General features: G+C 46.6%; 3 protein-coding genes, 2 non-coding genes and 2 pseudogenes across 7 annotated transcripts; 2 read left to right on the forward strand and 5 right to left on the reverse strand.

Annotated features, from left to right (window-relative positions):
• Nucleotides 1–2,060: 2,060 nt before the first annotated feature.
• Nucleotides 2,061–2,363, forward strand: EV420DRAFT_1647293 (uncharacterized protein; the record flags this gene model as incomplete). The annotated part of the gene is made up of 2 exons (XM_060478026.1): nt 2,061–2,271; nt 2,323–2,363. The coding sequence occupies 2 exons, from the start codon at nt 2,061–2,063 to the stop codon at nt 2,361–2,363; spliced, it is 252 nt and encodes an 83-aa protein (XP_060326509.1).
• Nucleotides 2,364–2,764: 401 nt separating this feature from the next.
• EV420DRAFT_t221 lies at nt 2,765–2,862 on the reverse strand. Its single transcript has one exon. It is a non-coding gene; the product is annotated as a tRNA-Cys (tRNA).
• Nucleotides 2,863–5,192: 2,330 nt separating this feature from the next.
• Nucleotides 5,193–5,290, reverse strand: EV420DRAFT_t220. The gene has a single exon. It is a non-coding gene; the product is annotated as a tRNA-OTHER (tRNA).
• A 4,019-nt stretch (nt 5,291–9,309) lies between these two features.
• On the reverse strand, nt 9,310–9,402 carry EV420DRAFT_t219 (annotated as a pseudogene). The gene has a single exon. The product of its transcript is annotated as a tRNA-OTHER (tRNA).
• A 302-nt stretch (nt 9,403–9,704) lies between these two features.
• On the forward strand, nt 9,705–10,933 carry EV420DRAFT_1647294 (uncharacterized protein; the record flags this gene model as incomplete). Its single annotated transcript, XM_060478027.1, has 5 exons — nt 9,705–9,815; nt 9,893–10,011; nt 10,070–10,221; nt 10,274–10,685; nt 10,738–10,933. The coding sequence occupies 5 exons, from the start codon at nt 9,705–9,707 to the stop codon at nt 10,931–10,933; spliced, it is 990 nt and encodes a 329-aa protein (XP_060326510.1).
• A 12,668-nt stretch (nt 10,934–23,601) lies between these two features.
• EV420DRAFT_t218 lies at nt 23,602–23,696 on the reverse strand (annotated as a pseudogene). Its single transcript has one exon. The product of its transcript is annotated as a tRNA-OTHER (tRNA).
• A 1,270-nt stretch (nt 23,697–24,966) lies between these two features.
• Nucleotides 24,967–25,419, reverse strand: EV420DRAFT_1275651 (uncharacterized protein; the record flags this gene model as incomplete). Its single annotated transcript, XM_060467915.1, has 1 exon — nt 24,967–25,419. A coding segment is annotated over one exon (453 nt), but the record flags the coding sequence as incomplete, so codon positions are not given.
• Between the last annotated feature and the right edge of the window lie 1,305 nt (nt 25,420–26,724).

Consider the following 26,724-nt stretch of genomic DNA (forward strand, 5'->3'; position numbering starts at 1 on the left):
GAAGGGAGGAATCATTGCCGTTGCGCCACATCTTTCGAACAGAAGCTTTGAGGGACAAGACGGAACTAATTCGAGGACAATGTTTCGAAATGTAGTAAATATTAGAGATAAAGTTACCACTAACCTGGAGAACAAGCGGAGAGAAGGATTACACCCCTCATGATAATTGATTCCATCATTGGGGCACGACTCCAGACCGATAAACGAAAAAGCATCCACACGACGTCTATTCCTACTGCCACAACACGGGCTTGAACCGTGGATTTCTCCTGTACAGTACAGAAGCTGTTACAGATGATCTACTGTCATCCATCATGGCATGGAGGACCATGTAATATATGGCTAGTGAAAGAAAATGATGAACAACTGCTAACACCTTACTGTGCTATCAACTTGGGCAATTTGGTGTTATTCTTGCTTCTCTGGCAACCACCACTACAACTCTATTATTTCTGTGTGCTTCTCTGTGCTCCAGTCTGAGATCCGATGACTGACATTCTTTTATTCAGCGCTACTTGTTTTCGGAAGTTTAGACGGTCCACAGTGATGAATCAGCTCTTGTATGTCTGTGTTCCCAAATATCCCGCCCCCGCTTTCGTGAACCTGTCAACGGCAGCAGTAGTAGTGGTTTGAGCCCGCCTGCTGCCATTCAACGATTTCATGTCCTTTTTCCCCTTAAATCATATGTCACTGTGGTATATGCCCTACCTGTCTCTCACATAGAGTGATTAAGTTGCTTATGATCAATTCCGGCTCGAATTTTGGATGGGGACTGGGCGTCGTTCCTCAAAAATTTCGAGCCCCAACGCACGATGCGAAGCGACGTGTTGATTTCTGGGCGTTTACCATCAGCGCTATATATTGGAGAGCTTTTTATCAAGCAGAGTGGTTAATATTAATAAGTACTAGATGAGAGGATCGACGCATCATGGTCAACAACGTGTCGCGTCTCAGTCACGTGGAATATAGATCCTCGCTTGGCTTCTATTCCATTTTGGGGAACTCGTCTTTCCCTCCGCCCATGACATCAATTTTGTCCAAGTTTTCAGAAGGCCTACAATTACACCTCATTTGCAAGATATCTGCACGAAAGGAGGATAGAGATGTTTGAGCAGGACATGCATGGGTGAGTCATCCTTTCTCTCTCTTTTCTGGCACTGATATCTGCATAGTATCTACTGCATTTCAACATCACCTCAAAGTCCACTCTGATGCACTGAGACGAGTTTCTTTCTGTTCACCTCTCCGTGAGGCGGATACCTGAGAGATGAGATCATGAGAGTTTAGAGACGACAATCAACGTGTTTATGGAATTCCGGAAGGATAACAGTAGGTCATCGGTCCCTCTACAGCTTCCCTTATTATTGATATTGCGTCTCTTCACAGTCGACGCATCACACTCCGTGCTCTGGGATTGGGATCTGTGCACATATACATCCCGTGCGCCCTCGTCAATGTCTGTAACCTTTCTTCTTCCGTGCCAGTCTGCTCTGACAACACAGATGCTCCAATTTTCTACCCCAGCTCGTATGTGGAAGAAAAAGCTTGAAAGGTGAAGGTGAACGAAGAGAGTAAAGGTAGGCATCGTTCACTCTTTTCTCGGCCTTCTCACCGAGAGCTTCTTAGATGCTCGTGCTGTCCCCCCTATGACATGGCGAGCCAGGTGCATGCTATTGCATATACAATCCTAGTGTCCGGTGCCTATGCTCTGGAATCTCGAAGCATGCAGCTCTCCGTCTTTCCATCTAGAGTGTATGCTAGTGAGTCATCCTGTTCTCTATCGCTCCTCCCTCATAAGTCATCATTGTTTCCAGATACCATCTGCTACGACCTGCTCAACTTAAGGCTTCTCATGTAGAGGGACAATCTAAGTGTCCAGGATGTGTCAAAACGAAGATGACGAAGTCAGTCACTAATTTTTTCTCTTGCATCCTTCTCTGAAGTTGAGTGTAGCCTCTGCCAAGCCGTCCATTTATGAATCAACACCATATACCGACATGCCCTGTTTTCTTTATTTTGCTACGAGCGCAGCCTCAGGGTCATTCAATCAATGCACTCGGATGGCGTTACGAACGATTCTACGGGGTCTATATCATGAACGCCTGACCATGGGGATGAGCTCATCGGTGCTCTCAGGAAATGCCGGTACATCGTGTAACCTAACATCCACAGCAGCTCTGACCACTTTACCTCTGCCTGTGCGACTCAATATCATCTATCCGTGCTACGATCATTATCGGAAAGCCATACTTTTGATTCATGCCATCCAACGTAAGGTCCGTGTCCCCTGAAGCTGCATTATTGTCACTAATACACTTCTAGGTGTAAGTCCCATTCCCTTGCTTGGCTCGCTGGCTGCGTAGGCTTCTCTTTGCAACCGCATGTTCCAGTCGATTTCCAGTACGTCTGCCAGCAATGTAAAACTCTAGAATTAAATTCGATATTTTGGGAGTGTGCGCCTGTGATACGATGACATTGACACGCAACTTTCAATTCTGTTGTCTCAGTCACTATTCAGTTTAGTGAACTAGACTACGATATATATCCGCTACGAAATAACGACAGGGAGAGACAATGTACTATAATTTGTACTCAGACTCGGTTGGAAGCTATGTCCCGCAGCCTTCAAGTTTGTGAAGACAAAGGTTCAAATGATAAAAACGCAGACGGGACTGAAAGATAATCTCATTATTAACCCAAGTCAAAATCAAAGCTGAACCTCGCTGGTCCTGGGGACTTATTTGGTACCACTGAAAGGAATAATTGCTACGACATGGATTCGAACCATGATCTCATCATGAATGTTCTCATAGAGGATATCGATCATATGTTAGATGCGATCTACCATTGATCTACCGTGGCGTGTAGAATTAATGGTATATGCAGTGAGTGAAAGGATATGTCAAGATTCGATGGGTCAGTACTTTAGTGGTGAGGGTGCCATGCTATCATTCTTGTCAGGTTACCAGTTGGGCTATTGTCCTTTCTGCTCTGTCACCAGCATGGAAATTTTTCTCGTAGTCCACAACAAGTGCACTCTCCTACGGTATTACATGACTCCCAATGGTGAACATGCCAATAGCTGTAAGCAGTCACGGTTCGACTCCATCTGTTGCCCTAGTGAGTTATGGTCATTCTTTTTGCAGCAAGGAGGTCTATGCTTCCATTTCATTGATTGCATCCCAATAAATACTGGGACTGGCACTGAGCTTTTGTCAGAGATTCTGCAAATACCTTATTTGGGCAAAAAATTGATTATAATGCCGACTCTCGGCAAGTAATGTCTAATAAGGTCAATAATGTGTCACATGATATTATATTCCACTAAAAAATGCATCTGAACTAGAAGGCCTAGGAAGGCAAATTTGGTACCAGCTGAATGTGCATGTCCATAAGATAATTCTGACCAAAAATTGAGGCTCTCAGACCTTCCTAACACTTTATAATGTGGCATAAGTGCATACTAGAGGAGAGTTGATGTAATAATGCTTATGCAGAGTTTCTGACATTGGTATTTAGACAAGAGCGTGAGTTGATGAGGACTTTACCCATCTTGAAAATGACATGATATTCTGGGAGTTGGCCATCTGTGTTCTTCATCCCGGAATTTTACACTATGGAGTGCCAAAAATTATGAGTGTATGGTTGTGAGACACAATTGCCTTATGAAGTCGAAGCATCTTGGACACATTAGCCATCATGATCATGTGGCCTGCGTTAGTCCCCCATTTTGGGAAACATCCAACATTGTCTTTAGCTCCTCTTGCTCACTTAGCTTTATCTACAAAAAAAATGTTTTCCGCCATCTGAATCATGGAGTAACTTAGGGCTAGGTCATTTCTGGAAAGACGGAAGATAGGTGGAAGCAGAACAATACCCGAGTGGGATGCAAGGAGCATGCTGGTGAGTGTCGCCCTTGCTTTTCTCTTCTATTGTTCTGAAACTGGCATGGTATGCACCAGTTCTTGAGTTTGAGGATTGTTATTATGTTCATGCCTCCTTGGTTCTGCTGCCCTGGGAAACAACAATGCATTCGATGTTACCAGCAAACAGAGTAGCAAAGTGTCGCCCACATCAGCCACTATAACTTTCTTTCTCACTGAGCTCTTAGTGCCATGATGTTCCTCACTCTATGCTGCATGAGCTATGACTTATGTGGTCTGCCCCCATTCTCCTTTCGCCTGACTCTGACTGTCCTGAACAACTTTCTATGGAGTTGTGTCAAGTCATATGCTGATATCTACAACAAGATGTACCAGAAACGACCTCCGATACATTGATGCATAAGGAGAGAACTATACTATACCTCTATGTCTTTCATCAGCTTTCACTTGCCAGAGAGCATGCTAGTGAGTCGCCTGCTTTTCTCTCGCTTCTTTGTCTGACATCCCCATAACCTCCATCACCTACCAGGCTCATGCTTGATGATCAAACTCTCAGCTTACTCCTGTTTGTCTCCTGCCTGCAACACCTGATCCATTTATCATCGTGCTTTCCTTGTGGTCTTTCAACAGTGGAATACTGTGGTAAGGACCGCCTGAGCATCAATACAAGTAAGTCTGCATTTTTCTCTCACTTCTGTCTCTGCTGATCCTCCGTTTTGAAGACCATCAATCAATGTCAAGCCTGGATTGCTGTGAATGGTGAGCCATCGTTTACTCTATCATATCTATTCTCATTGACCCTCCCACATACCCGGAGTTGTGGGGATGTTCACAGAAATTGAGCTCCTTCTGACTTCATAGACCATATTGACATGCTATGTGTTCTTTCTTCCACGGCTCTGATGACTCTAATTCTGTATGCCCAACTTCGTATTGGCTATATTTGATTCAGAAGGTCGTCATTAACATGCTTCTAGCCATATCCATGAACAGTACAGGTTCTGTTACCATTGGGGGTCATATTATTGTAGTGAGTCCATATTTCTACTGATTCATCGATAATAAGAAGTATCCAGATGGATTACGTGCATACATGAGGTGAATGAAAGCGTGGCTCCCATTTTCCCCACCCTGCTCGCAGAATTGATACTGGACCGCCTTGATGACTTTAATTATATGATGAGATTTTCCACATTCGAAACTTCTCTGCATTTTAGAGACCTTAGATCTGTCGTATGATCAAATAGAATGCATGTGAAATTTTTATTTGGGTGGAGAAGGGGACAAAAAGTACACCTAATGCAGCAGTGCCACAACATGGAGTCGAACCGTAACTTCCCCCTAGCTTATGATAGTCAGCATCATGACTATAAGTTGGAAATGATCTACCATTGATCTATCGTGGCATGAAGATGTGTTATAGCAAGGACTTGGCAAAGGAAGGACATCGATGTGGATCCACATCATGTACTTCTGCACTCATCTATTACTCCCCAGGCACAGCAGCTTAGATATATAGAACCTCTGCGGAGGAAAAACAAGAAAGCAGAACTACTGTCACCTTAATTGTTCAGGACTTCAGATCAATAAAGAAAAAAATATTGTTATGTGATGTTTCAGAAATTGCCATGACATGGAGTTGAACCCGTGGTTTTATCACATGTGGGTTTTGTGGATTACTAGAAACAACAACCGTGAATCCAGTTTGGCATGTGGGGAATCATATACAGTGATAGATAGGATGCACTGCACCCTTTTGGAAGTTCTATGGGCACACTCTATCCTGCAGGCTTTCTTCACTGATACTTATCACCAGGAGTCGAAATTTGGTCAACATAAGCACTGTTATTTAATGGGATGTTTCCTTACAGATCTGTATATTTGTCCACAGAATTCCTATTGCTGTAACCAGTCATTAATAATCCATGCTCAGATTGCAAATTTGTCAACGATAGCTAGGAGCAGCCATGGTTTGACCCTGTCTGTCTGATTAGAGAATACATTGTATATTTTTCTTGGATATAAAATTATGTTTGACCTTGTGCAAGACTCTGTTGAAAGCATGGTATTTGGCATCCCATACTCTTTTTTGAATCTTTGTTGGCACGTCTAAGATGCGTCTGCCTGTCAATCATGTAATACACATTTGTGCATCCATTTTGGGAAACCCTTCTTTCCCTCCACCCATGACCTTCCTGGCATTGTGAAATCTGCTTTCTGGTCATCAGACTTAAAGTTGACACTGTACTGATTCATGCAAGAGGTTCATGCCAACTCAGATGCAGCTTGAACACATACAGCAGTAGAAAATCACAGGAAAGAATCATTGCCACTGTACCATATCTTTTGAACAGAAAGCTTCGATCAACAAGATGAAACTATTTTGAGGACAAAGGTGAGAAACAAGGGGGGGTTGGAAATAAAATCCCAGACAGGGGGTAGGGGGAGAGGGGGGGAGGGGTAGCAACCTTAAACATGAAACCTCACCTACCATATATAGGCATTTTGGGGGGTCTGATGGGTGACATTGGCATGAAATAATAGCATCTACATCTAAAATGAAGATATTTAGCATCACACATACATTTGTAGTCTGTTTTTCACCTTACAAAAGTTACAATGTGTCACCACCCAAGTCCCTGAGAGATTCACATGGTCGAAATGATTATGAGAGCATTACAAATCATACCTATTATGGATATATTGCTACCTTATATAATAGGAGGGGGAGGGAGAGTGGGGTCCCCTCAGCCTTAAACATGAAAATGTAGGTCATGTCAGGGATTTTATTTCCAACCCTCCCTTGGTGAGTGTTGGGATTTGCAACTTCAAGCTCATGCTAGAAGATTCCTGAAGCTTCGGCTTACTCATTTGTCACAATACTTAGATATATTTAGTACTTTTGGTAGAATATTCTAGATACTCTTTGTAGTATATAAGGAGCTCATTAGGAGCTCTAGTAGCTAACAATTCAGTATTATACCTACTGCAAGCCTCCCACTGCAATAATTCCAACAGTGAGAAATGCAGCAAGTATTGGGGATAAGGTTACCATGAACCTGTAGAACAGGCAGGAGGAATGATTACACTTCATGACACCTGATTCCAATGTTGGGGCGGGACTCCAGACCAGTAAATGGAAAAGAAATGTCCAGTTTCTAAGTCATTGCCATAACATGGACTTGAACCGTAAGTTTCTCCTGTACATTATAGAAGTCATTACGGATGATTTACCATTGATCCATGATGGCATGGAGGACCGTGTAATATATGGCTAGTGAAAGGAAATGACCAACAACTGCCAATACCATACTGTGTTATCAATTTGCACAATTTTGCATTATTCATGCTTCTCTTGGAACCACCACTACAACTCTATTATATCTGTGTGCTTCTCTGCATTCCAGTCTGACATCTGAGGACTGAAATTCTATTATTCAGCGCCACTAGTCTTCGGAGGTTTAGAGTGTCAGCAATAAAAATTCAGTTCTTATCGAGTTTAAATAAGTTGCTTCTAATCATTTCCGGCTCAAATTTTGGTTGGGGACCGGGTGTTGTTCTCAAATTTGAGCCCCCATGCACAATGGAAAGCGACGCATTAATTTCCAGGGCATTTTCCGTGGGCATTATGTCTTAGTCATAGGCAGGATTTGATCAAGCAGGGTGCTTAACATTAATAAGTACTAGGTGAGAGTGATCGATGTGTCCAAGACACATTGCATCTCAGTCACGTGGAACACGGGACCTTGCACCCCTAAACCCTCTGTTTTGGGAAGCTCATCTTTCCTCCCTTCCACCACATCATTTATCTACTAACATGTGGCACGTCCAAGTTTTCAAAAGGCCTACCATTAATTATACGACACCTGCAAGAGAAATGCTTGAAGGAAGCTAAAATCTACTCAAGCTGGACTTGACAGGTAATTACTAATAATTGGCTCTTTCTCTCTCTCTTTTCTTGCTCTGAAGATGGTATAGCATCCAACTTAGCTCAACATCATCTTGATAACATTTTTTATGCACAGAGGCGAATATCTTCCTGGTTACAGGTCCCTGAGGTCAAGACCAGAGAGATGAGAGATTTCAGTGGTCATGCCAGTGAAACTTGAGAAGGATAATGGTCGGTCGCTGGTCATTCTATTACTTCCCTTCTTATTGAGATGGCGTCTTCCTACAGTTGACATATAACAATCTATGTTCGGTAGTTGGTATCTGTGCTCATATACATCTTTCGTGGTTCCAGTCTATTAGCTTTCTTCTTTTGCGCCACTTCAGTCTGCACCGACGATCCAAATTCTCCAATTTTCTGTCCCAGCTATTACCTATGTTGAAGAAAACAAGACTCAAAAGCCCAGGGGAGAACAGAGGAATAATGATACCCATCGTTCCCTCTTTCATCTTCCTTCTCACTGAGAGCTTCTCACATGCCGGTGCTTCTCTCCATATGACATGGCAGACCATTGCATGCTATTGTGTTTCTGACCCTGATGTCTGGCACATACACTCTGAAATCTTGAGGCAACTATCTCTCTGGTTTCCCATGGAAATTTTGTTTCTAAAATTGTCTTTGCTTCCAGAAACCAACTGTTAGCACTTGTTCTCTCGGGGACAGCATGCAGGATACGTCGGAATGAAGATGACGAAGTGAGTTATTGATCGTGTAACCTCCAGATCCTTACTTTACGCTGAGCAATCATCAACTCCATCTCCAGGTGCTGCCCCTGCGGTCATTCCATCCGTTCACATCAGCCTGGCCATGGGCGGAGAGGCTTCCTTGAAAATGTAGTTGCATTTCGGAACCTAACATCTGCAACTCTGAACGTACTTCCACTTCTTCAACTCAGTATCCGTCTAAGTATTATCAGGAAGCAAAATTTCTCATACTATGTCGGTTATGGTTTTCTGAAACTGAGATGTTGTCGCTGATATGCTTGTAGACGTAGGTCCCATTCCCTTGCTCCATTCCTGGGAACTGCTCATTGAAAGAGTGTGCTATATCTGATTGCTACTGCACCTGTTATCATTGTTAATTCTCTATCTTTGCAGTGGTGACATAATTCGGACCTGCGGGTGTGTGATCTAATGATAATCGTAAGAGGATTCATGTTTTCTTGGTTTATGATTGTGCAGTTTTCAATCAGTTATGGTTGATTTTTAAGCAAACTCGGCCATGAGAGATGGCTGCACTACATAGAAGAGAAAGACAGGGAAACACTTTGCATGAGTCATGTAGCTTGGTGGCTGTATAGACAATCTGGAGCTATTATGAAGGCAAGCTTGAGATACAAAAATATAGGTGAGGCTTGTCGATAGTAACACGAGTTAGAAACCAGATGAGAGAGCCAATTTCAAGTCAACCCTGGGCCCCAGCTTGCTGTTCAGATTGACGAACTAAAATAATTCTTACATACCGGGAATATGTGACTGCCATGACATGGATTCAAACCATCATTTCATCGTAAACACCCTATTACAGAGAATATGTCATAGATGTGATCTACCATTGATCTACCGTGGCATTGAGGATAGTGGTATATGTGGTAAGTGAAAGGATACGTGGAGGGTTTGATGGTGAGGGTCTTGTGCTTTCATTCTTATTAGGTCAGGCGATGGTCTGTTCTGCTCTATGAACATTAGGGGAGCTCAAAGTTGAGCGAACGAGTCCTAGAACGGTGTTTGCGAATGCCCGGAAAAAGCTGGTCACATAGTTAGTCATACAATGTCACATGTAGTCACCTTTGTTCCTTTCCTCTGTTTGAATCCTTTTGCTTCTGCTGCACCGCATTCCACACTCATTTATTCAAACTGATAATATTCCACATGGCTGGCAGACAAAAGAAGACAACCGGAGAGCCCATCGATGATGTAGATTGGGATGAGCCGACTGTGTGGGCTTTAATTGCTGAAATGAAGAAGCATGAGAATTATAGAGTTCTATATGGAAAGAAGGACAAGTCTGAGGCATGTCTTTGATCGATAATTTGATCTCCCACTTACACCCGCTTTAGAACACGTCCGGGGAGACAAAAGTCATGGTTCACAAGCGCATCACTGCAGCTGTCATTCCAGCAGTGTATGCCAAAAATCCAACTGCTGCTGGGGCTCATGTCAAAGGAAAGATTGGAAGGTTTGATTGCCATATATATGTATATTTAGTATGGCAATATGCTAATAGTCTCTCACAGGCTTACTTCTCTCTTTCAAAAGTATAACTCGCAACTTCGACAAACTGGCGAAGGCATCAACAATGAGAACTCCCAGGGCCCACAGGAGACCGATTTTGTACCTGCAACTGGACCGGATCATGATACTAGCCCTGCGGCAAGGAATCTATGGGGTTAGTAATATTATTCTCATTAAGATTGTGTCCATCTGACCAAATATTGCAGAGAAAATTGCCCTGGAGTGGCCATACTTCCCTGAACTGTACAGCTTCATGTCAACTCGCCCCAACATCACTCCAATTGCGGTGACTACTGGTGTTGGTCCCCATGGTCATGAGACTGTTGTCATGCAGGCTCTGACTAACCAGATGTCACACATTGATGACAGTAACATTGATCCTGTTCTTCTCCAGCTCAGTACTCCTCAGGATCAGCCAATCCCTGCTCCACAGACTCCTGCATCAGGACGGACTCTATCCCATGAATCTTCCAAGGAAAACGTGGCACCATCTTCATCGCTGAAACATGGACCTAAGCCATCATCCTTTTCACAGGATCTCATTGCTAAGGCCTCAGGCTCGATTATGAAGGTACCACGAAAGTGCTCCTTTGAAGATGCTATGCTCAAGGACTCCCAGTATGATCTTTATTATGAATTTTATTTAATTGTCAAGCTGATTATTTTCTAGGAGACAATTTGAGAGTCTCCGTGAATGTCAGGCTGAAGCCCTGTTGCTTAAAAAGCACAAGCTTCTCTTGGCTGAGTTTCAAGTTGGTATTTGGACTGTTGAAGAGTTGTTAGCCACTAACTCTCAAAACTTAGATCAACTAGGGATCACCACTCGCACTTCGGTGGATGATACGATAGAGGTCAAAGTCTTGTAGAACAAGTGTAGCAGAGGCAAATAGTCGCAGAGCGGGGAGCTTTGAGTTAGGTAGATTAAACCTTAGCCGAAGCTGGGGTTTAGGCCAGCTGAGGCTCTACTTAAATACACGAGGGTAGACTAATAATAGTACTGTGGGAAACCATCCGTTGCGATCGCATATGAGTAATTGAGCTGAGTAAAACGAAGAAAAATGAATAAACCATAACATTACCCCCTCTCTAAGACTCGTTCGTCCCGAATGAGTCATTAGATCCCCACTCGTCGTCATCGTCATCTGAGGTTGAATGCTTGGAATCAGAGTAGAAAGACGGTGTATCGTCTTCATCATCTTCCTCATCCCCGTTCCAGTTTTCGTAAATGCGCTGGAGGTTTTGAAGATTTACCTCCTCCTCGGTGTCGTCTTCGTCATTTATTATTGGCGTTCCATCCGCCTCATCTGTGGTCCCTTTCGGCCACTCTCCTTTGACTATCCTATCCATTTCTTCAGAATGGGCTATCGCGGTGCACTGAGATGATGGTACTGTGATTATCTCTGTGAGGCAAGGGGTATTTGGTTTGTGATACTTCGATATGGTGTTTGGTGGAATTTTGGTGTTGATCCCGACCATTTTTCCTTTGTCATTGACCTTCCACATAACCTTTTGGATGCAAGCTTCGTAGTCATTCATGAGCTCTTCCGCATTGGCCATGTCGGAATGCTTTACCCAGGAGTTCTCTTCCATCGGGTATCCCTTCCACTTTACTAAGTATTCGGTGATGGTTCAGCGAGTTTGTCCGCGGCCAACGACCTTGCCTCGTTCCCCCACAATTTCCTCAATCTTGTATTCCTCCTCATCATCGACCAATTCTGGAGGTGGTCTTTCAGGATGTGGTTGGTCTGGGAATTCGGGGGCATGGTATGGAGTAAGGAGGGATTCGTTAAACCGGTTGTGAATCTTCCAGGCCGCTGGGAGTTTAAGTTCGTATGCAGATGCGCCTTTTTTAGCTATCATGGTGAAGGGTCCTACACGTCGATCCCTGAGCTTCTTGGTCGGTCGTGGAAGGTTTAGGTTGGTTGTGTCCAGCCATACCTTATCACCTGCCTGATACATCACCGCATCGTCCTTATGTTTGTCATAGGCTTTCTTCATGGAGTCTGCCGCCCTTTCAAGGGATTCCTTGGCCTTCTCCTGAACTTCCCTAATCCCTTGGACCAGTTTCGACGCGGCAGGGACTATGTCCAGACGTTGGGTTGTTTTGATGACTTGTCCATCTTGTCCGAATACCACTTTATAGGGAGAAAAACCGGTAGCTGAATGCTTCCGATTGTTGTGGGTGAACGCGGTGAGCGGTAACCAGTTGCTCCAATCATCCTGTCGATAGTTAACGAACATTTTGAGATACTTCTCTATCTCTTGGTTGACCCGCTCTGTTTGCCCGTCCGTCTGTGGATGATAGGCGGTGGAAGGGTTTCCTTCGACTTGTACTAGTTTATAGAACTCCTTCATGAACTTCGATATGAAGATGGCCCCTCTGTCTGAGATGACCTTCTTGGGCATCACCCCATAGGGTACATAAATGTGGTCCCTTAAGATTTTGGCGAAACCCGAGGTGAGCTCCTTGGTACATGCAATCGGGATGATCGTTTTTGAGAATCGATCGACAATTACTAGTATTGAGTCAAACCCCTTAGAGTTGGGGAGTTTGGTGATCATGTTGACTGAGATGTGGGTCCATGGGTGGTTGGGTATTTCATTTGGGTGGAGGGGTGCTCTTTTGGGGTGATGGTTCACCTTAGTTCGTTGACAAACCTCACACCCCTTCATGTACGCCTCCACTTCCCGATGCATGTGGGGCCACCAATAGTCGCGAAGAATGAGTTCTTTAGTCTTCTCCACTCCGGGGTGTCCTGCAATTACATGGTCATGTCGGAGGGCTATAACCTTTCCTCATAGCCTTTTGTCCATAGGGACATAGATACGCCCGTCGTACCAGAGTAAATCTTGATCTCTCAAAATCCCTTTTTCATGGTTAAGGGAATCGGAGATTCCCTGATCCCACTTGTGAGCATCGTGGGTAGCCAGTTTAATCTCTTCATGCAGCTCTTCCTGCGTTGGCATTATTAAGGCCCTAAAATGTTCAGCCTTCAGGACGACCACATCCCTGTTATCCTCCCTTCCCTGGTTGTGGTCCACTTGCCGAGATAGCAGATCGGCTTTACGGTTTTGGGCTCCCAGCTTATGGTGCAACGTGAATTGGTACTCCGCCAGTTCTGTTACCCACAGCGCTTGTCGTCGGTTGAGTTTCTGTGGCTTACAGAAGTACTGGAGGTTGGAATGGTCCGTCCAGATCTCGAAATCTTCCCATGCGCCCATAAGATATTGGCGCCACTCCTCCAGGGCGATCATAATAGCTAGGAGCTCCTTGTCATAGATTTCGTAATTCCGCTCCATCGTTGCTAGCGCCTTTGAAAGGAAGGCGACTGGACGCCATTTGTCATCCTGCAGTTGCGACAATACAGCTCCTACCGCCCCTTCACTTGAATCTGCCTTGACTCGAAACTTCCCTTCGTCAAGTGGTATGGCTAACACCATGTCCTCACAGAATAATTCTTTCAGCTTGTCGAATGCCCCTTGTTGAGCCTTCCCCCAACTCCACTCCGTCTTGCCTGTGAGCATTGTCAGCAGCCTGACATGCTTGCTATAGTCACGTATGAATCGTCGGTAGAAGTTGCAGAAGCCTAGAAAAGACTGCAGCTCCTGCTTCTTGCACGGGACTGGCCAGTCTAGCAGGCCTGCAATCTTTACGGGGTCCATACGAATCTTTCCCTCACTAATGATGACCCCCAGGTACTCAGTCTCTTCTACCTCGAATTCACATTTTTCAGCTTTCAGGAACAGATGGTTGTCCCGAAGAATCTTCAGCACCTTGCAAACGATACGCCTGTGATCTTCCTTGGTTTGAGATGCAATGAGTATGTCGTCCAAGTACACTGATACCTCCCTGGCCGCTATGAGATCCTTAAAAATGTCATTCATCATCCATTGGAAGGTGGCCGGTGAGTTGGTGAGTCCAAAGAACATCACCAGGGGTTCGTAGAGCCCACGGTTGGTGCAGAAGGCCGCTTTCCACTCATCCCCCTGTTTGATTTGGACATTGTTGTACCCCCACCGTATGTCTAGCTTGGTGAAGTATTTCGCCTTCTTGAGTCGGTCCATTAATTCTCCGATTAACGGCAATGGATACTGGTTCTTGATCGTCATCTCGTTGAGTTTTCGATAGTCCTGGACTGGCCGAAGTTTCCCGTCTTTCTTCTTGACGAAGAAGAAAGGGGATGCCATGGGAGACTTCAAGGGCTGAATACGACCTGTGGACAGGTTCTCGTCAAGGAATTTGTCTAGCTCCTCTTGCTTGGAAGGGTTGAGAGGGTAGACCTTACAGTCGAGATTAGCGTTAGCATTCAGGATTAGCTCGATGGCGTGATCCCACGGCTTTCGAGGGGGAAGTTTGTCAAAATTCTCCTTGTCGAAAACATCCTTGAATTCCCTATACTCTTCTGGCACTATCTCTTCAAAGGATTTAGTTGCCTTTTTTGAGTTAGCGCGGGTGGCCAATTTGTTGGCCTTGGTGCCCATCGCTCGAACATGGAAGGCCTCTTCGAAGTCTACTACCAGAATAGTATCTCCTTCCTTGTATTCATCCCAATGGGAGGAAGGGTCAGTATCTGGTAGAGAGAAGGGAATTTTATGACAGGCACAGCGGGCGAGGGTAACAGTGCCAGTGTCCCAATCGATAAGCAGATTGTGCCTCTGGAGCCAATCATGTCTGAGGAAAAGAGGCGTGGTTCCTAAGTCCACCACCGCCAGCTCTATTCGTTCCATGTGGTCTCCAATGCGCAGTCGTACTTCGGCATATTCCGTGATGTCCCCCCCTTTGTTCCTGGTGCCGTCGGCATTATAAACTGGGACAGGTCGTGCCGCCTTTTTAAGATTGAGGGCGTGGTCCCGTGCCCAAGCGCGATCTATGGAACTCCCGGTGGCCCCGCTATCCACTAGCGCCTTTAAGGCATGAACTTCTTGGGTATCCAGTGTTTCCAACTGTACGTTTATTGATACATTACGCCCCTTTCGCCCTCATATGTACATGGGGGGCTTCTTCAGATCCTCCATCCACTCCCACCTGTCTCTAGCCTCTCCGGCAGTCTCTGGTTGCTCCTTGAGAGAGTCCCACAACTCGGGGGTGACCTCCCCCATCCTACATGGGTGTACCCATCGTTTCAGGGTGGCAAAGGCCATGGGTTCGTCCTTGGCTAGTCGTAAGGCTCAACGAGTCCAATGTGTCCTGAAGGGTTCGTAGTACATGTCGAGAACCACCTTCGTGACCTCGGGGGTTGGTTCGGACTCAGGGGTCACCAACGACATCCCCTGAAGTCTGGTGACCAGGATATTGGACCGTAAGTGGGCTTCTTTGTCTTTGACTTCTTCCAATGAGACACAGGGTTTCTTGACTCGAGGTGGCAGTTGGTCACTGGGCCGGTCGGTAAGGCCCCTCGGCGGCACTTGGTCACCTTCTGTCGAGTGGGTAGAGGAGGGCTCGCTGCCCTGTGTTCGGCCCTGGCCAAGGGCATTTGCATGCGGCGTTGTAACCTCTACAGTGATCCTGTATTTATCCTCATTCCTAATGCTGGCAGTACTCCTGGAAGCCCTAGGTAGACGCACACATATTGGCTCATCAAGGGGGTCGACATCATTTGCGGATGAGGCCACTACTAAATGTAGGTGGTCCCCTTGATTCCCTGCCTCAGCTGCTTTTCCACCACTGATGGGAGGATCAACCTGTGTGGAAGACCCACCCGTCGGAGTGGTTGGCCGGTTCTCCCAGCTGGGGTGATGACCACCACGTCTGGCGTCCATCTTGTCTTGACCTGAGGCGCTCGCTGGGTACTCCAGACCTTTCCCCATTCGGTCAAGCGGGGGTGTCAGAGGTGGACCAGCCCCTAAGGGTTCATTGCTTGATGCAGACCACGTCGAATGGTGGGAATCCCCTCCTATGCCATGGGCATCTTGTGATTCATCATTCTTAGTTTCTTCAATTGGTAACACAGCGAAAGAGTTTGCATATTGTTCATATGGAGTCCCTACATATGTAGTATAAGTCCGACTAGTAGTACATGATCGTGCACCAGAAGAAACTGAGTCCTTTGCCGACGCCGGCTCGTCTTTTGATGACTTCTCCTCCTTGACCTCCTCGACTTTCGTGTCCTTTCCTAACTCTTCCTTTTTGGCTTCTGCGAGTAACTGGTGTAGTCGCTGGATGTTGGGCTTCTTGCAAGGTGGGAGTTTAATAGGGAGCCATTTTGATTTGTCCGTTGGACATTTATGGTCCCGGCTCCACCCGGTATTTCCGCACTTGAAGCACCGCTGGTCGCTTCGCAGCTTATCGATCTCCATCGGCTGCCCAGCGCCCCCATACGTCGTTCCCGTGGCATCCTTCTTATCACCGCCGGAACTTTGACCTCCGCCCTTCGATTGATTTTGATTGCCTCGACCTGAACCACTTTGGTTCGAGGAGGTCTTACTGCCCAGTCCTTGGGCCACATCGTACCAATAATTCGCGTCGATCCTAAGGACCCGCACCTTCCACTGCGCATAGGTTGTGGGGCGCTCATTGTCCCCATGCATAACCATCTTGCGGACTGTTGGCCTAATTGCCGCTTCTACCGCTTCGAACATCTGCTTCTCGTCTCCGAACTCCTCGCATTTATGAGCCAATCTCTCGAACTTCGTGAAGAATTCCACCGTGGACTTGAAGTCGGATTGTCGCACCTTCTTCCATTCCTGTTTCCATATGGCGAGCTCGGCCACCTCCCGGAATTGGACGGTTAGATCTCGCGAGAACTCGTCCCATGTGGGGAATCTCCAGTGTCCTTCCGGCATCCTGTACCGGTAGTACTGGTCATGCCACCACTCCTGGGCCTCTCCCCGGAGGTATCCTTGGGCGAATGTGATGCGATAAGGATTCTGCCCTTGCTCGTTCATGGTGTAATAGAGGGGAAACACCTGGAAGTACATCTTGCAATGATGTAAGAAACGAGTAATGTCGGAGGACACCCCGGTAAAGTATTCCGGCTGGGTGATCAACTTGGGCTTGATGTCGTTCCACGGATTGTTGACCACTCCCGGGGCTAATTGCCACAGGGGAATGGGTTCAGGAGGCAGGGGTATCACTGGCGGGACCGGCAGATTAGGTGGTCGCGACAAGGACCACAGGTGCAGGTTACCGCTGGGAGGTGGATACCCTTCTGGATACCTCGATGGCGGCGCTCACGGGGGTTGCCTTGGGACCTCGGGGTCCTTCCCCTTGCTTGACGGTCCGGCACCCGGGTCATCCCAGGTGTCATCATCGTCCGGGCCCCCTGCGCCGGCCATGAACTCCATGGTTTCCAAGGGGTTCGGCATCGGCTGAGGGCGTCGATAGGGTTCGCACCCTCGTTTTGCCGCCTCCAGGTGTACCTGGTTCCACACGAGGGAGGCCCTGTGCCAGGTCTCGACTTCTAGGATGTTCTTCATCAAGTACACGTCGCCCATGTACTTCGCGCTCCAGTAATCTTCTCCTGCTTCTGTGAGGAGCCACTGCAGGTCTCTCTCCATGTCTTCCATCATAATTTCATACAATCCTTCCCATGGAAGGATATTGAATATCATCGGGACCGCTACATCGGGCCTAGAGAGGACCACCCTCACCGCATCCATCACCTGCTTCTCAAGGGCCACGTTCAGGGGTCTACTCAGCATCCTTCCCCTCTCAGGCTGATCTGTCGAGCTCCTTGTTTCTCCTCCACCTCCCGATGTCGGAGTCCTCGTTGTTAATCTCGGACTCGTATGCGTTCCATGCCCTTCTCCTGGCCTCGAGGTCGGTTCTGGCCCACTGTACGTTTCCGGAATATCTAAGGGCAGCGGCGCGCTGGCGGTTTTCGACCTCGGTGGAAGTGGCATTGGGCTCGAGGGGGAGATCATGGTAGTCGGGTCCGACGAGGGCGGCAATTTCAGCCCTTCGGATGCGTGCGTCGTTCTCTCTTGCAACGTCCATTCGGGCCTGTATTTCTGGGGCGAGCTGGGCATCTCACGGGAGCTCAAGCGACTCGACAAGGGTGTGGTAGAGAAGAGGCCACGGCCGCTGGTAGCGAGGGACGGGGTTGGCGAATGCTCGACCTGCGACTGACGGTGTGAAAGCGGGGATGGGGGCGAGGTCTCCAGCCCCGGCAACTGCTCCAAGTTCCTCAGGGTCATAATCCGGGAACTCAGCCCAGAGCTGCTGATCCGTCGGTTCAGCCCTGGGGACGGCAGGAGGGAGCGTAGGGGTTTCTGGTATGGCAGGGAGGGGCCGCTCGGCCGACTCTCTGGCCACAGGAGCCTCTTCCCTTGGGTCAGTGTAGACCCAACTGGTTCGCGGGTTCCAGGCAATGGGAGGGCCCCTGTTTGTGGGCCAAACAGGTCCATGGGCCCTTGCTCCATCTGCATGGGCGGTAGTCGCGGTGGAGGCCCCAAGGCTAAGCTCTCTGGAATCTTCATCGTAGTCATCTCTGGTCCTTCGATCCTCATACCTTCTTCGCTCACTGCTCCAGTCTGCATCGGACCACCTTGTCTGGGAACGTCTGCTCCAGCTGTCTCCGGTATCGGTTGCATCTTCCTCCTCGTCTGGGTAGAGGTCACCGAGGAGGTCTTCAAGTCTGGTCCTCTCGAAGTCTGTGAGCTCATCCCCTTCGAACTCGGTGTCAGCGCTTTCTTCACCCTCATCCACAGACCTGCTCCTTTGTCCTCTGCCTCTGTCGGTACTTGACTCGCCTTGGACTGGAGACTGGTTGAAGAGACCTGGTAGGGGTGAGTCTCCTCTGTCGAGGAGTACGCCCCGGGTATCGGTGATGTCGACGGAGTCAACTGACTCTGCGGTGGCGCTTCTGTAGGAGTTGGTGCTCGACTCTGAGGATCGCAAGCTGGACCACGACGATCCGTATAGGGACCCTCCAGGTCCTCTGGGTGTGATGGGTCTGCCATCGTGTAGGGTTTGCTGAGATGCCACGGGAATGACGATTACCAGCGGGGGGTATGCGGGTGTGCTGGGCACGTAATGGAAGGGTAGTTGAGCGCGAACCCTCCTCTGTTGTCGGCAACAGCGGTGTAGTTGGTACAAAGAAATGGACAAGAAAAAGAGTATAAAAATTGTGGAGATTGTGGGAATGACTTCAGACCAGGGCATCTGTGCGTGAATCTATTCTTCGTACAGCCCAACGGTTATGATTAACCATGCAACTGTTAGGACGGGATAGAGTTCACTGGTCGTAATCAGCACGATGATGGCTGAGATAGCAACCGCTTGAACGATGACCGTGATTGGCGTCAGTTTGAAAGGAAAGGGTGGTTTAAAGTCGAATGATCCCAATGTACAGTCCTACAAGGTAGGCCATGAGTAGGGGGGCCGGGATGTAGAATCGACACAGGGCGATGGTGATTGCCACTCTCGTCAATGCTGAGGTTAACGGGTCTTGCAATAGGAAAGGCAGAACCCAAAGGGTAACTGCAGCGAGTATGAGGACAGGATAGATGTTGGGCAATGCACGACGTTGAGCAACGTAAGTCAAGCTTCGGCTAAATGTTAGCCACTAACTCTCAAAACTTAGATCAACTAGGGATCACCACTCGCACTTCGGTGGATGATACGATAGAGGTCAAAGTCTTGTAGAACAAGTGTAGCAGAGGCAAATAGTCGCAGAGCGGGGAGCTTTGAGTTAGGTAGATTAAACCTTAGCCGAAGCTGGGGTTTAGGCCAGCTGAGGCTCTACTTAAATACACGAGGGTAGACTAATAATAGTACTGTGGGAAACCATCCGTTGCGATCGCATATGAGTAATTGAGCTGAGTAAAACGAAGAAAAATGAATAAACCATAACAAGAGTTTTGCGAGCAGGTCAAAGAACTTGGTAAAGACAAAGAGCCCTTGGTGCCCCGAGCAAACTCTCCTGATTGGGATGAGGACAAGCTTGAAGGTGATGTGGAAGGTGAAGAACTGTGATATTTAAATGGCATTCTGCAAAATTACAAGCTAGTATTACATATCATTGTAATTATTCATTTCTGTGTTTTACAGCGAGAATCTCAGCAACCAGATAGCACCTTTTCTCCTCACCACTTCCTTCAATTATAGTCTCCATGTCTTGATTGTCTAAACCTGTATCCTGTTCCTCCTGTAGTCGGTCATGAATATGTTGAAACTGGGCACCACTGCTACCTCCTTCCACATCAATCACAAGATTGTGAAGAATGATTGCAATCGTAATCCATCGGCAGGCAGCAACATGATCTTTATTGCTGTTGATGTTGACATGTAATCCTCGTAAGCACTGCCAGCGACCCTTGAGTGCACCCATACAATGTTCTGATCGCACATGGAGGCCAGAAAGATATTGGTCAAAGAGTGTGTTTTCAGGAAGAAGAGCAGCAGGTTTTTTGTGGACTGCAATCATCCGAGGAGTGATGGTATAAGCAGAATCCCCTCACACAAATTCATCATTCTTGAAAAACCAATCTGCATGTTTGTAGGCAGCTGTATGAGCAAATGCAGCTGCATCATGGGCAGATCCTGTCATTCCATGGGCATAGTCCACAATCCTCAGATTGGAAGGAACATTGCCAATCTATCAATCAAACAAAATCAGCTTGGAGATATTCTGGATATGACTTCAAACTATACCTGTGCATTTAGGCCATAATTGGCTTTCTGGGTATAGTAGGCATCACCATTCTGTCCAGGTTTGGAATAGAGAACAACAATGGTCCCATCATACATCACCCAGCCTTCACGCCATGTCCCTCGAAAGCCCAAGTGATTATCCATCCACTGTTTCTCCTGCTCCTTTTCCTCCTCTGTCAATGGCCAAACAAAGAGATCATGGAGAGACTCTATGGCATCAAAGCATCGCTCTGTGAAGAGCTCCACACTGCCTTCAGAGCAACCACCAATACATGCAATGTCCTCACATGATGCCCCATTGCCATACTGCCCCATTCAAAAAAGTGTAACAGCTAGCTGTGTTTCAACAGGGGTCTGAGCATTGTTGGAGTTGTTCCGAAACACAGGATGATCTTTGATGAGACTGAGAAGGACCTGGAATACACCTGGAGAGACACGCAGCATGTTGATAAAGCGATCATGATCAGAGGGATTCTGTGCATAATCAAATGCAAGGTGAAGATTGCCGGATTTGAGAACAGGGGGGGGGAGAGCGTAGGTAGCATGTATTTTTAATACACTGTAGCATTAGAATATCCCACCGCAAGAGGAGCAGTTGCTCTTCAAAGTGCAGGAGATCATCATCAGAGTCACTGCCAGAACTATTGCTGGATTCATCTGAGTCTTGATCATGGTCAGATAATTTCATCATGTTTCGGATGATCATATGTAGCATATAGCTGTGTGTGACAAGAGAATGATAGGTCTTACGAGCCATGATGAAAGAGAAATGCAAGGGAGATGGTATTATCACACGATAGATGTGTGACTACTGAATTAGGAATTGTGACTTTATGTAAGTGAACGAGAATGCCGTTCTAGGACTCGTTCACTCAACTTTGAGCTCCCCTATTATAACCCTTCTCTTCTCCTGCACGCAGTCGCTTGGCTGAAAATGGTGCTGATACCAATGCCTCCGAGTCTCAGTCTCGCTATGCTAAAGTAAGAGAGCCAAAATACGGTTATTCAATGAGACAATGATAATTCCTCTCGTAATATCCAATCCACACAGTTTCCTCCATCCTGTACCATGACCAGAAATATTCCATTCCCAAATAGTCAGCCTGTTGACGATAGCTGGTAGCAGTCATGGTTCGACTCCGTCTGTTGCCCTGTGTGAGTCCGATGCATCTTTTTGCAGCAAGGCAGTCTATGCTTCAGTTTCATTAATCGCATCCACATTCATATGAACTGAATGAATAAATATTTGGAATAGCCACACTGAGCATTGGTGTTTAGGTAAGATCTACACGAGCATGAGGACTTTATTTACACATTACCAAGCAATCTTGAGAATGACACAGTTATCTGGGAATTTTCCGATTGTCATTCATCCCTGAATTTTACGTGGTAGTGCTAAAAAATTACTAGACTATGGCTATGAGATGGAAACAAATTATCAAGTTGATGCGTCTGTCACATAATCACATGGTATGCATTCAACTTCTGTTTTGAGAAACCCCATCTTCTCTTCGCTCGTCCATGTTGCTTCACCTATGAAACTCGATTTTGTGCCACCGGAATTATGGAGAGACCTACAGCAAAGACAGAGGAAGGAAGGAGGTAGAGAGATGCGTGAGTAGGATGCAAGGAGTGGCGCTGGTGAGCATCACCCTTTTTCCTCTCATCCATTGCTCTGAAACTGGCGTGGTGTCCTTCAGCTCTCGAGGCCTGAGGGTCGCTATATTGCTTGGGGACTGATGCCTCCATGGTCCTCCTACCCTGTGAAACAACAACATGTTCAATGGCATTGGCGCGCTGTGGACAGGATAACGGTGAGTCGTCAGGCTCAGCTATTATTGTTTTCCTTCTTGCTGTGCTTCTAGTGACGTATCACACTCTCCACTTCATGCACCGTGTACTAATGTCATTCTCCTTCAGCCCAACTCCGACTGTAGATGCCGCATCATGGTCGTATCATCATATCTACACCACCATGCACAGAAAACGATGCATGATACACAAGATGAGCATCAGTTGACCCTCCAGTGAACTGTATCCCTATATCTTATCCAGCCTCCACTTGCCGGAGATGCTGCTAGTACACCGTCCATCTTTCTCTCGCTTCCTCATCTGAGCCACCACCAACTACCAGATCCACCATACCAGATAATGCCATACTCGCCGCCTTCTCCCGTTTGCATCCTGCCGGCCCACGATCCCCTCAACACCTAATACAGCCATGCAGTCTTTCAACAAACTGTGGCTCGCTCTAGCTATGAACCCTTCCTGTGGGATGAGGCGCCTGGGCACATACTTGGTGATGCGGCAATACAAGTGAGCCGCATTTTTTTCTCACTGCAAGTTCTCCACTGATTCTCCCCGAGTTTTGAGGAAACGCTGAGCTTCATTTGCTGTGAATGGTGAGCCATCATTCACTTGAGGGGTTTTCATTCTGCTTCACCCCACTTATTGGCCAGTTCTTCTTGTGTGGCCTTTGATCCTATCAATGTGTGAGGATTAACCGGTTGCTAAAGAGAGTTTCGACTTTGAAGTGGAGCTCGTCTGTGCTACGTCGACCGTTGTATTTTGTTGCATTTTCACGACTTGTATGATCGGATCTCTGCATGGCCAGGTTCGCCTATCTTCGATTCAGACCCTACAAGCTAGCTAATAGTAGCTAATGCGCCTCCAGCGATACCCATGAGCATTACAGGCTCTGTATCATTTTATTATATGTATATATTGATTCACAGATAACACCAACCAACCAGATTACATGCAGATATGAGGTGAATGTAATAACGGGTCCTATTGTCTCTGCTCTAATCCCAGAATTACCATTGCCTAGGTGACTTCAATTATACAATGAGATTTTCTACGTTCGAGACTTTCTTGTGTGTTGAGATTCAGACCTGTGTATAATCGGAGAAGAGGAAAAAGTATCTTCTTGTGCCGCAGTACTACAATACGGAGTCAAACCATAATTTCCTCCTAACTTGTGATGTCTTCTACGAATATAAGTTGGAGACGATCTGCCATTGATCTATCGTAGCGTGAAGTATGTGCCATGGCAAGAACTGAAAGGAGAGATGGTAATGAGGACTCAGACCCAGCGAAAAGTGCCTCGAAGGAGATTGAAGACAATCAATTAGACGTATCTACTTCGACGTGCCTTGACCATTCTGCCATTTGTATCGCTTCTTTGTAACCACATCGAAGGATTTATAAGTAGTTCAAATGAATATATTTTGCTTCGACTGGCATATATGGTCCCAAATTTCTTCGACCCAGAATATATCAAATCATATCGAAGGAGAAAAATTACATATCATTTTGAGCTATCTAAGTACATCTAATGTCATCTATGTAATACCCCAAGGCACTATATATGTCATACAGCCGCCACCTAGATAGCGTAGTAGTCAATGAAAGTCATCTGAATTTAATTTATAGGCTAATATGCACCTGTTCTTTGGCTGCTTTTGCTGCCGCTGATGCATCGACCCATTTATATACGATGCAGAGATGAGATCAGAAAGTCCTGGCATTTGGTAAAGCACTTACTTGGTATTCTGCTGATTGCAACATCGTAAGGGACTTCCAGTATGGCTGGAACTCGGTTTTCCAGTTGCCAGCAGGGTTCCGCTTCATCCAATCTTCTTTGCATAGTGCTCTGTTGAATGCATAAATATAGATAAATGACATTGCTGCGAAGAATGTACCGTGCTGTTGGCCCATCTGATTTTTTCTTCCTGGGTGCCTGTGAGTCCAATGTGTCGGTTCCAGGGTTTGCGACAGGTTCTGTTGGCATTACTGATGGTGGATGAGGTGGTTCCTGAGATGGCTCGGAGCTTTGAGACTCGGAGTTGCGATGACAGTATCTAAGGTGTGTGATACCAATGTTAGCATCACCATCTCTGAGCACGTAGAACTGAATGCTTACAAAGGATTTATGCACTGAAGGAAGTAAACAAGTCTATGATATCAGTAGCTGCAATACATTTAACAGTTTTGTCCTAACATACCAGCATTGTCTTCAAGGATGCCATATTGATGACTGAGGAACTAGGCAGCTCAGGCCCAGGTTCCTGTGGGTCATAGCCATCGAGATCCGAGTTAGCGCTATTAGTTTGTTCTGGTGGGGGATAGTCATCGAGATCTGAGTTTGGTTGGTTAGTGTCCTTGTTCGTAGAATTGGGCTCGGGATTTTCATTGACAGGTCCATGCGGGTGTACTGACAGCTCAGTCAATGGTTGCGGTGATAGTTGCCAGATCATGCCTGGGTTTAATTGTGGTGTTGAAGGCTCCTCGCGGTGTTGGTACCTAGAAGAAAGATCTCCCTGAAATTGAAGCTAAGCAAATGAGAGTCAGAGAACAGATTACTTGAACACGGCGCACCTGAGATCCATGGCAATCCTCAACATCATCAAGTTCCATACTCGGATGTTCACCATCATGGTGGGTGGAAGACTCAGTCCGAACTCTCTTCGGAGCCAATTCAAGCGCACCTTCTTCACGATCTGCCAGTGAGATGACACGTTTTCCGATATTCTTTGAAGAATGGTGGTGGTGTCCATGTGCAGAACGATCCTGTCCTGAGCGACTAGTAGCCTTCTGCTTCTTGAGGGCTTTGCTATGCCATTGTGAGTAGTTGTTTGTAGCAATCCGCAGCACTTTCCAGTGACCTTTGCAGAACAAGAGCTCTGGGAAACTCTGATACATATGATGCAGGAAATAGCTTTTTGCCGAGGTACTGAGGTTGCCCCAAACAGCTGGTGCTAGATCTCTCTGTCACAGCTCGTTCCAGATTTCGCGTGCTTTGCTATGAATTGCGGAAGCCCGATGACCATCAATTATGTTGCCATTGATGTCACAGATATATCGCATAGCCACATTGATACCTTGGCTGGCATGAACATTGCCTTTGGTCTTCAGACGAAGTGCCGCAGCAGTCTTGGGATCATCCTTGTTAACGTCCATGTTGTCCTTGTCGCTGCTTTCTGAATCAACTTCAACATGAGTTTTGCCTTTTCATTTGGCCATGTGTGTCTTCCAGTCAGAGATAAACCAAAACTTGACATGCTTGTAGCGAGGATCTTTATGGTCCAGTTGGCTAGGTTCGGGGTATGGATCACCAGTGCTGTTTGCTGGTTGACTTGTAGCTCCTTGTTCACTGGTGGTACCGTTAGAGACGTGCGATTTGACGATTTGAAGAAGCTGAGTATATGCATATCTGGTCAAGATTGCATTGAGAGATATGAAGGGAAAATATTCAATGTGGTATGTACTTCAGACTTCTATTTGTTGCACTTGCTTCATGAAGTCGCAGTGTAGTCTCATTTAACCGCATCTTCAACTGCTTGACCTGAAACTGCAGTGATGCACTACTGTTGTATTGGGGCATGTCGGGGCTCAACCAGGCATTTATCTGGCTGTTAGTTACTGGGTTTGTTGTATGAAGGATCGAATTCGAGCTGGTGGCAATATTTGCAGTGGCAGGGTGATGGCTTGGCTGATAGGGAGTCCAGTCCGAACCGTTGTCATAGAAATCATCGTCTGAGCTCAAGCTCGGAAAACGTGGTAGCTCCAATGTGTAATTTGAGGATACTGATGGCATCCATGAAGAATGGCTAGAGAAACTCTGCAGAACATCATAGTTGTCAAAAGCCGAGTCTGATGACATCACATTCTGTGACAGGTAGAGATTTCCCGACAACATTGCTGGTGTGTGAAAGGAGAAGTGATTGTGTGATAGAGGAGGCCCAACTGAGGAAAGAGAGATGAAAAGAGAGAGAGGCAGTGTTTCTGACGTGTTTGACACATGATTTATATTGCTCACATGTTCAGCCAAAATACTATGAACTTGTATTTCTACACATTCTGCTCTTCTTCATTTATATCATCTGCCCACCTGTTAGCCACTAACTCTAATCGACTTAGATCGTACTAGGATCACTACTTACACTTCGGTAGACGATACTCTAGCAAGTCAAAGGCGACAAAAGTCGATGGGACAGATAGTCACGAAGTCGGAGTTCGATGTTAGGTAGATTAAACCTTAGCCGAAGCTGGGGTTTAGAC

Source organism: Desarmillaria tabescens (assembly GCF_030435595.1).
Source record: "Desarmillaria tabescens strain CCBAS 213 chromosome Unknown EV420scaffold_41, whole genome shotgun sequence".
NCBI classification, from domain to species: Eukaryota; Fungi; Basidiomycota; class Agaricomycetes; order Agaricales; family Physalacriaceae; genus Desarmillaria; species Desarmillaria tabescens.